The following is a 14262-nucleotide window of genomic DNA, read 5'->3' as shown; positions in this document are numbered from 1 at the left end:
GGAGTTAAACATGACGCTCGTGCCTTGAATAGCTCCCGCTGTGCAGACACTTACAACTACTACTGCCTTCTACAACAACGAGGTTCGCAAGTGATCGATGGTGATCAGCGGCGAGTGATGCACGATCGTGTTGAAAGATAGCGTGCACGAGCTCCATGTATGCGGTATCGGGCTGGAGCGGTCGCTTCTTCAAGTGGCGCACGCGACGATTGGTCGTCGCACTTGTCGGACGGGCCCACATAGCGCATTGGACCAACGAATGGGAAGTGAGCGTGCGCGCGAGTACAATTGCTGGCGAGAGCGCATTTATATTGGGGGAGCTCCAATAAAAAGTCAACTTATCGCGCGCTCACGATCATTTTTGCTATCAACGTGCACTAGTTAAGTTCGTAATAAGGACGGTGAAAAGTTAATAAAGCGTCTAAAGCAGTTAAAGCAGGTGAAAAGTTCTAAAAAGTTTTTAACCCAAACAAGTGATATCTGAAAAGTGCAGCTCATTTTAAAGAAAATCGTTCGTATATTATATTTTTACTATATATATATTATATATATAATATACATATATTGACCAATGTTTATGAAGTGAAGATTTGCACATATAAATACATACATACAAAATAACTGTGTTTTATAACATCGTGTTCGTAAGTGAATTCATGCATGAGTTATCCCACGAAAATGGCGCCAAATCATCATCCGCATCATTTCATGTTGCATGGCTTACCGCTGGAGCCAGTCTCGCGGACATACCAATATCGTAAAATCATGAAACCGATGTTGGAGCGTAAACGGCGTGCTCGCATCAATAAATGTTTGGATGAGTTGAAGGATTTAATGACCAGCACTTTGCAAGCGGTAAGTTGTGGTTTAATAAAAAAATATTCCACCGATCTGATTTTTGAGGGAACACTTTAATTAGGCGTTGAAAAGGTTTCACAACTTCCTCACAAACCCCTTTTTATTATGAAAATGTCCTAACCGTTTTGTTAACTATTCAGCAAGGCTTTAAGATGTTTCGGCGCTTTGTTTGTTAACTATTCAGTAATCCTTTGATGGCACCACAAAACTAAAGCAACTATCAGATTAGTGGTTACAGTTTTGAGTTATATGCAAACAATGTCTAAGAATTCATTTCACAAAACATATTTTATCTTTAACGTAGACAACTATGGGGTATTTTCCTTTAAGTCGCCTTAAAGCGGCTGTTAGTATCATTTTTATAAGAACCTTATGCAGCTCGGAAAAGTATTAAGATTTTTACGTTGTCTGTATAGAATCGACTGCCGTTAGGTTAACCTTTTTATTTAGAGTCCACGGCCTCTCTTTTACATCCTTAACATAGCTTCACTTTCTGATTATCTCACATATGACTTTGCTCATCAATCCTTCGAAGATTGATTGTGATTCGATAGTCAAAGAATATTTCGGTTAAGCTCTATGTAAAAGGTCTACCGACAAGAACGACATTTTGTTAAAATAAAATAAAATAAAACATTCAGATTTAGTCAAAATGAGTTCTGCTTTTTTTTTTTTGTGTTATTAATTTTATGCCACTTATGATTTGAACAAAATGTCGACCAAATGGCCAGTACGGCTCCGTTGCATATCTCCAATCGCTTACGCCAATTTTCGATGACTTGGTGCAGCATTTCATAGAGCGCTAAATGTTGTCTTCGAGCTCCTCGAGCGTTGCTGGTTAATTGGCGTAAACCTTTTATTTAAAATAATAATAATAGAGAAAATAATCTAGAGACATTAAATCACACGATCTTGGCAGCCATTTGACAAGGCCATTTCTAGAAATTAACAAGTTGCCAAACTCTGCACAAAATGTGTCCATGTTTAGACGTGAAGAATGAGGCGGCGCACAGTCTGGTTGGAAATAAAAATCGGGGATAAAATTGAGCTTCGTAAACTCCACGAAGGATTGACTCCCCCGAATAGCGACAATTTTTGTTGGTTTACGAAACCGTTAAGTCAGAAATGGGCCTCTTTTGAGAATATGATTTTTCGATGAATATTTTTTCAACATTTTTTTCGAGAAATAATAATTGCGTAATAATCTTGGTTAATTTCCAAGCGTTGTACCAAAGTGCAACATGACTTAATGAAATGGCAAACCTTACTGAACACACTGACAAAATTTTATACACATCCGTAACCAAACTTGCCCTCCACGAACTGTCAAAATTACGGCATCCTCATTGGTAGACCAAAATTTTATATCAATTCACTTTCTGCTCAAAGCTCTCAGTAAAATTCTACCTCTTGGTTCATGTTAATGCCGAGCTCAAACGAGTCGCAGGAGCTTATTGGCTACCCAGATTTAGAACGCTGAGTTTGTCAAAGTACTTATTTGCATAATGTACTATGTACCCTTGTACTACCAATATTCTCCGTCTCAAAGCGACTCAGCTTTTAGGTGTTTAAGACCTGTCGGAAAATGTGGCACCGCCAGCGAGCCGACGGATTTTCATCCATTGCTACTCATTTTCTCAGAATTATTTCCCTTAAAGAGCTTGCTCGTATTGCAACGTTAGCACTTAGTACTATATAATATTTTAGGCTAGGAATGACGGAAGATAGGTTCTGAGGAAATACTTTTTGTCTTAACAGTTATGCAGAAGTTCAAATGAATAGAGGAAGTGCAATTAATCAGGCCCGAATATCGAACACCTTAAAAATGATCTCCAGTCTTACAACTGTATTTAAAATGAAATACTGGAATTAATTCTAAAACTTTCGACTCCTTTACTTATCCCAATTCCAGGATGGCGAAAATCTCTCAAAATTAGAGAAAGCTGACATTTTGGAGCTCACAGTGCGGCATCTGCATCGGTTGCGTGAGACAAACGGACTCTTTGTACGCCACACCGACACATTGAATATGGAGAAATTCTGGGCTGGATTTCAACACTGCGCTGTGGAAGTCTCACATTTCCTGCAAAAATACGATCAACAAAATAAACATGTAAATGGCGATTTAATTAAATATATTGCGAATTATGTGCCAAATATGGCAGCAGCAGTAGCTGCCGCCGCGGCTACGGCCAATGCACCGACCACTCCAGCAACCGCACACATACCGCAGCCGGTTGTGGGAATACCAATCGCCGGCTGCCGAATGACCAATAACCTAAATGAGCATTACCAAAAATTCGGCACAGCATTTCGCCAACATCCAGCGGAAGCTGCCGCGGCATTAAGCAAAATAGCGGCTACCACAGCAGCAGCACCACAACCACCACTAGCAGCGACAACAGCACACAACCGACACCAACAAATGCAAATATCCGCTTCGGCGGTTTCCAACTTTGAACGGATTTGGGAAGCGGCAGCGCGTGCGGCAGCCAACGGCAAGCATCGAATGCATCCCTACACCCGCAAGGCATTGCATAATCACAGCAATAATGTTGATGGCGTTGATGTTATGGCAGACGGTGAGAGTGATGAAGGCGGCGATTGTGGTGATGTTGATTTCCCACCGAGCGACGGCCTTGTTTGGCGACCTTGGTGATGCTCGTCATGTGTGCGCAACAACAATTTGCGTTTCGTTCCGGTCGCATAACGTTGAAAGCGGTTAATTTTACCTTTTCCATTTAATCAGCGCATGCTTAATGGCATGTAATGCTTGCAAAGTCTGTATATATAAGTACATGTAGGAGCATTTCAAAGGACCACAGCAGCAAACTTCTATATTTGTATATTCGAATTTGTTGTGTAACAACTGCATGGTTAAAGCTTTATTTATTTATATGTAGTATGCTACACATTGTACATACATAAGTGTGCGTGAGAATAATTTGAGTTAATATATAATACTCATAATGATAATGTTTAGCAGCTAAATACAAATACAAACACAAATCTAATAAATGCATACACATTTAATATTTACCTTGGGTAATTGCATTTGCCTTAATGAATTTCAAATTTTGCATTAGGAAATCGTGTGTGTGAATGTGGGTGTGTGTGCTGCCTATTTACGTAATTATAAAATGAAAATGATAAATTAATATTATTATGCAATTATTGCGCTGGTAAACTCAATTTTGAGACCATTTGCTCGCTCTGATTTTTTTGCTAAATTCAATAGAATAAGTGGATTATTTAATATTAGGCTAGGTTAGGTTAAACTGGCTGGCTGTACTAATAATACCAGATGGAGGTTGAGTATGATTTGAAGTATTCGTCGTGCAAAACGTCAACGCTTTTTGCAAACTTTAAGAGCGACTTGATATCTAATTTTGATACTTCATCTAGCCCCTTGAACTGCAAATTTTCTAAATATTTACGACGGGTTCTAAGTAATGATAGACGCATAGAAGGTGTTCCAGCGTTTCTTTCATACCTACCTCCCTGCAATTTCTGCATGTATCGTCGTTACTTATGCCCATCCATCCCGCTCCCAGTTGGTTATGACCTGTCATTAGGCCAACAACTACAGTCCTTTCGAGACCGTGTCAATAAGAAGCATGCTTGTTTTTCTTCAGGCCTCTTGCACACGATCGTCCTTACTGCATTCCTCCTCGTCCTGGTTCGTCTGTCAGACCTTTCGGAAATTTCACTGTATATCCTTATATGATCATCTCAGCCGCTTTCCTGATCCTAAAGACTTCCGCCTGGAAGAGTATTCCGGAAGCTCCGAGCAATATATTTCTAGTCCCACTCTATTAACAATTGTTTATAGGTCTGTATAGATGTTATAAGTTATTATTTCTAGCAACATGTAGCGCAGGGTAAAAAAATTGTTTTCAACTACGGCAACTTTTGTTTGTACTAGCTAAAACTAATCGAAATAGATACAGGATTATATACCTATGCCAAAATGATCATTATGATAAGACAAATTGACTTCTAAAATATTTATATAAATTTTTTTTAGTGATCCGAAATCGGCAGTTTCGACAAATGATTCACTTTTTGAGGAAAATAGAGCGTGTAAACAAATTGCTTATCGAAATCACGAAACCTGAGTAAAATAGTTAAACTAATTTTGCGTATACACAGACAGACAGACAAACAGGCAGACGTGGCTAAATCTACTCAGGGTAGGATCACCGACGTTTCCTTCTTGGTGTTACAAACTTCATGACAATCTTAATATATTATATTATGTTTAGAGTATAAAAATTGTAATAGGGTGTCATTTTTAACATCTTCCGACCTTTAAAATTTTGAATGTATGTATGTCATAAGCTATTCACTTCCAAAAACTCTTTAAGATAACCTCAAAAATAAAATGTAAAATTTAACGAAATTGTGGAAAAAGCAAGTTTGCATTTGAAGTGTTTTAACAATGGCCCGGGCGCGACTCACTTGGAAGTAAAGTTTAATACCTTATAAACTCAAATATTGGCACATTTTGAATAAAGATGCATTTGGGCTTCAACCATGCCTACTTTCAATATATTATTTTGCCTCCCTTTGCTTTACGGCATTCTACCATATTCCGTGCTCTCATTATAGTGATACATATCACTTATATATATATATATTCTGAATACAAATCTCTGTTAATCATGCGGTAATGCAAAGTTCATAACCTCTAAAGAATATTCGGAGAAAATACTGGATGCAGTATTACCCTAGAAAGAAAGTATTTCTCGTATGGTTGTCCAATGGTTAGCCAATATACCTTGAAATATTTTCAATAAAAACTGTGTTTTTCATCACTATTATTATTTTAGCATTATTTATTTAGGCTCTTGCAATTTAAATGAACAAATGAAGAAAACACACCAAAATATTTATTTTATTGATGAACTTTTCTTTATTTATATAATATATTTCTTTATTTGTATATCTGTAATCATTTTGCCTTAACGTTTATGATCCAATTGTTAATTTTTTGCTGATCGGAGCGATCGATGAAACGCTTTAAAACTTTTCGAAAAACTACGCTTACATACAAAGCTGCACCACATAACCTCACTTATGGTTCAACTAATTGCAAATTGCACTCAAAAATGTTTTCTCTTATTATTTTATAATTTATAATATTATCAGCTTGAATTGTATGTTCAAAATTTTTTAGCAAGTTTAATAACTATTATTATATATACCATACTTGATATAACTGTAATTACATTTTTTTAGGCTTGTATGTATATATGTTTACAGCATTTATTTTACTAATTTTTTCAGAGTTAATTATGTATATAGGTATATTTACTGTTGTATAATAACTTATGTGTGTTTATCTTAAAAATATTAATAAATTATTATTATTTTGCACTAACAAAAAGGTGGCTTCGAGTTTTTAGTTTTTATGCTCTGTTGATGTTCTTATTTCATCTGCTTTTGGTTTTGTTCATTATTTTAGTTGTTTTTTTTTTAACAAAAATTATGAGTTTATTGCTGACTTTTGGTGTACATGTCTATATGTATGTATGATATATATATAGTATATAGCTTAGCCGATATTGGGCGCTTTTTTATTATATAACAGTTAATAATAATCTATGCATGTTGTTTATGCGATTTTAGTTTTTCGTTTTATACTAAATATTTTGCATAATTTTTTTTAAATATATATACAATTATATATTAGAAATTTGCAAAATTTATTGCTTAATATTTACGCTTTAGGCTCTGCATGCGTCTAAACACAATGCTTCAAATATAACATATATACATATGTATGTATATATACATATGTAAGTATATATGCATATAAATATTTTATACAAATTTATTACTAGCGAGTTTTGAAATCTGCCGTTATTTAAGGGATCTAGCGAAGGAAAATGAAAAAAAACTTAGTGTGTAGTAGTAGTTTTAATAATTAGAGATAACTGTATAATCCAAGTCTATGCAGTAATGTAAATTCAAATGCATATAAAAAATAGTTTGTATTAAATCAATTTGCCTTTATATAAATGTTGTGGTCAAGTTTAATTTACATAATTCTTACGTTGGAAATATCATCCTGTTGCCTTTGGTTAAGATACCTGCTGGGACAAAAACATTTATTAGTCAACATCAAGATCCCAAATATGAGATCTATTTTGAGAATGTTTTCAGAAAAAAAATTGTGAGGAAAGGCTTCGAGAAAAAGTCTTCGATAAATCTTGAAGAAAATAGAAAAATGGGTAAAGAAATGTTCAAGCAAAATTAGCTTACATGAGTACTCTTTCCTTATTCATTTAAAAATGTATAGAATTGAAGGTAAAAATATTGGAATTAGCATATAAAAAAGCTTTCAAAAAATAGTACCCATTAGCTTTGACTATCTTTTTAGTTTTCATTTAGCTTAAATATTGATTTTAATTTTTACATTTTATGTTTTTGGAAACAAGCTTTTCCAGGTCATAATATGATTCAAAGTTTAACAGGAAGTAACTTTTTATAAATAAATGCATACATTTTATGAATAAGGGATTTGAAGATAATGAAAGTGTAAAAGCAGGAAGTTTAAAGCTCTTTCACAAAAAAAAGCACTTCTAGACATATACCAGATCGGTTCGATAAGTACTTAACTTATAAAAGCTAATCGAAAACTTTAAACATTTGTAACTCGTATCCCAGCATAGTTTGCTTTAGGCATGTTACATTTGAAAATTATGAATCTAGTTCCTCTATTTCCTTTTTTCTAAAATCCACGGACACGCCCACGGTTCCACACTGTCGAAAGAAAACTACGAATCCAATTCTGTTAAAATTATGACAGTAATTCTCCACGAAAATGCATTACAAGATATGAAATTTCTCTTGTGATAGTAGCGCCGTCTATTCCCATGGGCAGTACTTTATTAATCAGCTTTTTGAAGATTTTAAATAACGACTATTCTTAACATTATTAGGAAAAGGAATATATATCGTGCTGCGAACCTTGTTTGATTCTAAAAGACCTTTTCACACCAGATGAGCCCTGGTAAAAATGCATAATATAGAAGGCATTTTTCGAATAATTGATTGAAAGTAGGGTTCAAATGTCGGTTAAGGTCGTAATGGCTTTAAGGGCGTATACCGAAAGGTCTTCGATTATACGTTACACTGTACTGTACTCGGATGAGTGCTGGCCCACATAATATTTTTTTCCAGACTTTTAGTCATAAGCAAAAAAGTCATTTATCAGTTTCTTAGACTTAGCTCTCAAAATAGAAATATTTGCCTTCAAATTTCGATATTAATTTGTTTAATGAAAAAATTATTATTAATTCTAGCTTATGCTCATTATTAATATAAACTAACGCAGTCCCTAAACAGGTAAAAATGTGGGCATCATCCACCTTTCCTCTTATTACAATGGTGTATAACATATTTCGGTCTAGCCTTTATGCCAGAAGCTACAAGGTTTCAAAGTCAAGCCAGTATTCCTGAAAAATAAAAATAATATTTATTTATTTTCGTAGATCCAACTTGGATCCCATATAACTTTGACCGAGAATTTGTATACACCATTGAAACAAGAAAAAAAGTTTTCCTGTCCATATACTATAATAAATAATAGTAAAGATTTTTTTTCGAACTTCAAATGGCTTATTTCGAAAAACAGAGCAAAGATTTTGTTTACTTATGTCTCAGGCTTTCGAAAATATTGGTTTGGTTTCAAAAAAAAAGTAATGTTTGCGATTAGTCTTATCTAAGCAAATGTAAGGGAGTAGTTTTCAGTGAGGCAATATCTTTTTCGGATTTGGTCCTTTGGACAGCTGTTACTTGATTTATACTAAGTTTAGTTTTCCATTTCAAAATGAATAGACTTACGCCGGAGCAACGTTTGCAAATAGTGCAAATTTATTATCAAACGAGATGGCCACCCGATTTTCATAAGAAAATTTTGTTCAGCGATGACGCTGACTTTTGGTTAAAGGAGTACGTTAATAAACAATATTATCGCATTTGAAGTGACCCACAAGTCATTGTTCAGATGCCGTTTTATTCTCAACAAGTCACTGTTTGGTGTGCTCTATGGGCAGAGGGACTCATTGGTCCATATTTCTTCAGAAATCAAGGCGGCCATAATGTTACAATCAATAAGAAAGAGTATAGAGCTGTGATTAATGACTTTTTCGTGCCAGAATTTGATAATGTTGTTGTGGACGACCTTTGGTTTCAAGAAGACAACGATATACGACAATTGACGCCTTGGCAAATAATATTCGGCGCTGGCATACGGCGCCAAATGCCGCAAAAAGTGATCGCAAATTTGGCTTCTCGGCTGGAGTTTATTACATAACATTAAATGATATGCGTTTTATTTCTTCTTGAAAACTACTTGTCTAAACAAAACACCCTTTAGAACAAAGCAAAATTTTTGGAGTATTTGAATTTATTTCTGAACAATTAGGTGATAACAATTCTAACGCATACTAATAAAGCAAATTGTTATCAGCTCAAAAAACAAAAAAAAAAACAATATTTATACATATGTATTTAAACTAACAAAGCAATTAAAAATACTGTTTGCGGAATATTTTGTTTAACTGGATTATAATTATATTGCAGTGAAATGTATATTTTTTGTTTTTTTTTTGCTATTTAAATATAACTTTATATTATTCGTCGACGCTTCAAGTAATTACATTATTTATTTACAATTCGTCTGTGTTTTTCTCGCCACTTCACATAAAAACTTTAGTTGAATATTTTATTTAAAATTGTTTTTGTTTGTATTTAATTTCTTCGTTAAATGGAACATTGTGTGGAAATGTTATTATAAATCCAACTTTTTTTACATTGATCATCATTTGTAATTTTTTGAAATTATGTTTTGTATGAAATTCTTTAAGTTCTTTTTTTAGTGCTTGAATGAATATAAATTAATTCTATGTTGATAGTAATAGCTTATTACTATTGACTATAATAAATTTATTTTTGTGGTAAATTTGATAAATATTTAACAGCATAGTTATTTAGTTGTTGTTATTAGTGTAAAGTAAGCGCTTAAAATTGATTGTTTGCAGCTAAGTGTTGTCACAGTTTTATAATTAATTAGATTTTTAATACCTGTGAGTTTATGTATATAAATTTGTTATTTACTTGTTGTTGTTTATATATATGTTTTATAAGCAATAAATATCTAATAAGCAAGGCTTTTCTAATAAAATTTGCAAATTGTTGGTGATTTGTGTATTTTTTGGTGTTATACAAGCATTTTCTATAGAATCTTAGTACAGAGCGGTGCTTTCTACTACGAGTAATTGCTGTGTTTTAAAAATTTGCCTAAAGGGCACATCGAGTGTCAAATTTAAAAAAAAATTGATTATTTTTCATATTTCGATAAGTAATACCTTTAAATTTAAAATACTAAAATTTTAAATCCATATCTCAAATATTTTTGAGTTACAGCTATCTAAATTGTAGACGCTCAGTTCAATTAGCTCTATGAGTTTATCTGTTAGAGCGATTTGCTCAAAACTTCTTTTTTCAAAGTTGCTTGAGTGTTTACGCGAAGACAAATAATCCGATCGATCGATTTTTCTGCATACTATGTAACATATATAGCTCTCCAATGACTCACTAGTACTTTGATCTGATCAAAAATTGAATCAAGCAATATTTTCGGTATTGCATCAATTAGTGACAGACGCAAAACTGTATACCGTATCAGCTGATACGACCTATGAGAGGACAATGAAAATTACCACTCACTACCGTTACTGCCGTTCGTTTCTACCGCCCGTAACGTGGGATATCCGCGAAAATTGGATTAGAAAACAGGTCAGCTGAGTGCTTTCTTACAACGCACGGTTGTCAGTCTCGATATTTTGAAGTAATTAACAAGTAAAGTTGAATGTATTTGAAATGTTCTTAAACTAACTCAAAATCGCAGTCACATACTATTATTTAAAAATAGATAGACTTCAATGTGAAGTGTGAACAAAAGGGAACAACTGATTTCTACGTTGTTAGTACGGGCATAACTTTTGACATATTTCATTTGATACGGACGGTAAATACGGAAGGGCGGCACGTCGGTCACTAAGTCCAGCATTATCTCAGTTATTGTAGTAGATAACTTTTTCAGGTTTCACTGCTGCAGGGGAGAATTTTTTTTAGCGCTGTCGGAGATCGCGAGTAACTCGACTAGTATTTTATTTTTTACTTCGAAAATTTTACTGTGTATTCTTCAAAAGTGATCAAAATACTCTCACAATTTTATGATACAGTTGTTTGTTTTTGTTAATTCTCAAATGTCGCTATTTTTTAGGCTGTCACATTGGGTGCATTCCTTAAGGGGGTATTCTAGTCTAGAGGCCCAAATTTAGGACATTTTTGAAAGTCATGACGACCGCCTCGAAAAAACTAGTTTCGAAAAAAAGCATTTAAAGTTAAAACTTAATTGGGCGAGTTGCGAAGACACTAAAATGGCTATAACTTCGAAAATCATTTCTTAGGGAGATATTTTTGAACTATCGACGTATAAAAAAAAATATTTTTTTTTTAATTTCTAGACTAGAATACCGATATAAATGTGGCTGATTTTATGACGCCAAAAAAATTCTATTGAATATCATTTTTATATATTAATGTTAGTCTTTTATCAGTTAATATTTACAAATTTTTTTTACTGAGCTCAAATTGCTACAAATATGAATAGTTTTCTTTATTCGTTAGTACTAAGAATTTGCTATTATAAAATTAAACATTCGAAGCTTAGTGCTTAAAACAATTATGACTTTTAATATTAATAAGATATATGTAGCCTTATCAACAGATCTCAATTCGACGGGTAGATATTTAAGTACATAAAACTTAAAAGAGTCGAACACCACAAATACTCAGATATCAAATAACTGTAGCTAATATGTAGTCATAAATTGATAGTGAGTAGTGAAAATGAATAGAATTGTTTCACTATAAATATATGTAGGAAACTGGAGTATAATTACCTGAAAGTTATTAAGTTCTTATATTGTTGTTGTTATATCGGTGGACTCAAGTTAAGGACGGTATTATCAATTTAATACACAGAAGGTTGCTTAGCCTAACTGGCGCGTGGAAGACGAAACATTTTATGGAATACTCTGGAATGAGCAATATTTTTCGCACTATCATGAGAGATCGATGTAAACAATGACCCTTAGTAACTGGAGATACCAAGCGACATCACTAAAAAATTGTTTTTAATACGCACTGCTCTCTCGTAGTTGAAGTTATATTGAGGTTATGTTACACAGTAAGAAATTCTCTTTCATTACACAATATGACGCTAATATGCTAGTGTTCTCCATTTGAATTAAATTTCCTGCATAAAACGCATAGGGAACTCTCTCTCCATGATTTGAATGAGCGACTAGTTCCTGTATAGGATGGCTAATGCTATAACTATTTAGGAATTGTGAGAAGTTAAGCTTTCTGCTAGCCTTTTTAGCATTCTCACTGGAAGAACCAAACAAGGTTGGGATATGGAAATATAAATTCTTGAATTTTCGAAATTGTTTTGGGTAAGGAAATTAGATGTTTCAATTGTGAATGAAACCGTAGCTTTCGATGTTGGTGGGTATAGTAAGGAATCACTGCTTGTTTGTGCTAGATACTAGTAGTTCTTTGTAAAATGATTGGTTTCAAAAAATTCTATTAAAACTATATATTTGAAGTAAGATCGCTTTATATCAAGGATGCTTTAAGATGATAATAACATTAATACAGGGCAACCCCACTCTAAAGATGACCGAACCAAGATTAACAGTCAGAAAGGTTTTGCTATGTGTTTAAAATTGGCAGGGATTCATCTACTATTATCTGCTCACCAAACTCTTAATACGGACTTGTACTGTCAAAAACTGGACCGCCTGAGGATAGAAATCGGCCAGGAGGGGTCAATATGAGAGGAATTGTGATCCATTAGGACAAGGCAAAACCATACACACCGATAGTGACTCGCCGAAAGCTCCGGGATCCTGGTTAAGGGATTTTTATGCATTCACTTTGTAATGTAGACCTGAAACCAAGTGATTACTCTCTGTTCCTGTCTTATGCGAATGATTTTGGGCTGGTGAAAAATTCGCCTCTGAAAGCTTGTGAAAATCGACTGTCACAATTTTTTAAAAATACTTACGAGGGTTTCTATGAGAGTGGCATTGTAAAATTACCTAACAATTGGCAATAAGTTATCGAACATAAATATATGACCTAAATTAGAAATTTCTAATTATGCTTATAAAACCTTTAACATAATGCAAAAATAATGGTTGCGTTTTTATTAAACCTTATATATTCGTATTCTCGTAAACGAAAGCGAAGTTTTTAAGTTCCTCTTTTAGCATTAATTGCTTTAATATATAGTATAAAATACTTTTTCATAATATGAATTTCCCATTTACACTCTGGTGATACTTTCAGAAACATAGCGACTAATCAAATTTGATAAAATCAAATATTTTAATACCAAAATTAGACAACGCTATAAATAAAATCTAAATTAAATCCGAGTATTGTTAGTCTGACTAGACTTCTTATTATTAATATTCTTTAGCTTCATAAAATTTGCATACAAATCTTTAGTATGCCTACGTCTTATACTGCACACAATTAATTCGGTTACAAATGTGTGAGCTAAGATTGGTCTTATGCGTCATATCATCTACAATTTTACGGCGTGTTTAAATATTAAAGTAGGCAAACAAAAATATAAATAAATAATATAATACTAAGGCTGTATACGCTAAACAAAAACAAATACTTGTAAGAAGGACAGGCTTTAGCAAACGTAAAATAAAATAGAAGACATAAAAATGCAGATCAAATGCGGGAATAACATAATAAAACGGTAGATATGCAGTTACAATATATTAATAGACAAAAATTTATTATATTTGAAAAAAAAATCCACTTTATTAAAGGATATGACACATACAAGCTAATACATATACACATACTAGCAGATACATTTTGTTGTTAAAGTGAAAGCGACAGACTAGAGCTAAAGTAAATGCTAAAGCAAGGCATTTTAACATTATTTACATACATACATACATAGTTAACAGGCCGCAGGCAAGAGGTACTTATGACTTACAAATACATATATGTGTAGATACAATATAACTGTGACCCAGCACCATGAGAACGTCTAAGCGTAAATTTAGAGAAACAGAAGGTACAGTTATAAGGCTTGCAAGTGTATACATTTTAATTAGTAGGTGTTTAAAGTGTTTGTTAGATATTTTAGATTTTTATAAAATATAAATATTTCAAACAAAATTTATTGCACTTATATGCATCGAAAATTTGATTAGTAAATTAATTTTGTTTAATTTAAATGTGTATATAAAGATTAATAGGTATTGAAAATATAGAAAATATAAAACTAGCTGC

At 33.2% G+C, this 14262-nt stretch overlaps 1 protein-coding gene across 1 annotated transcript; it reads left to right on the top strand.

Moving 5' to 3' along the window:
* Positions 1 to 86: 86 nt before the first annotated feature.
* Positions 87 to 3937, top strand: Hesr (HES-related). The gene is made up of 2 exons (XM_014232449.3): positions 87 to 855; positions 2771 to 3937. Exons 1-2 carry the CDS (start codon positions 661 to 663, stop codon positions 3515 to 3517), a joined length of 942 nt encoding a protein of 313 aa, XP_014087924.2. The 5' UTR covers positions 87 to 660; the 3' UTR covers positions 3518 to 3937.
* Positions 3938 to 14262: the final 10325 nt, after the last annotated feature.

The sequence above is a fragment of the Bactrocera oleae genome, chromosome 5, assembly GCF_042242935.1.
Source record: "Bactrocera oleae isolate idBacOlea1 chromosome 5, idBacOlea1, whole genome shotgun sequence".
NCBI lineage: Eukaryota > Metazoa > Arthropoda > Insecta > Diptera > Tephritidae > Bactrocera > Bactrocera oleae.
This window is presented reverse-complemented; position numbering and strand designations above follow the sequence as displayed.

Coding starts and splice junctions, on each gene's coding strand:
- Hesr (XM_014232449.3), top strand. CDS start 661: ATGAGTTATCCCACGAAAATGGCGCCAAATCATCATCCGCATCATTTC. Junction 856..2,770: donor TGACCAGCACTTTGCAAGCG/GTAAGTTGTGGT, acceptor TCCCAATTCCAG/GATGGCGAAAATCTCTCAAA.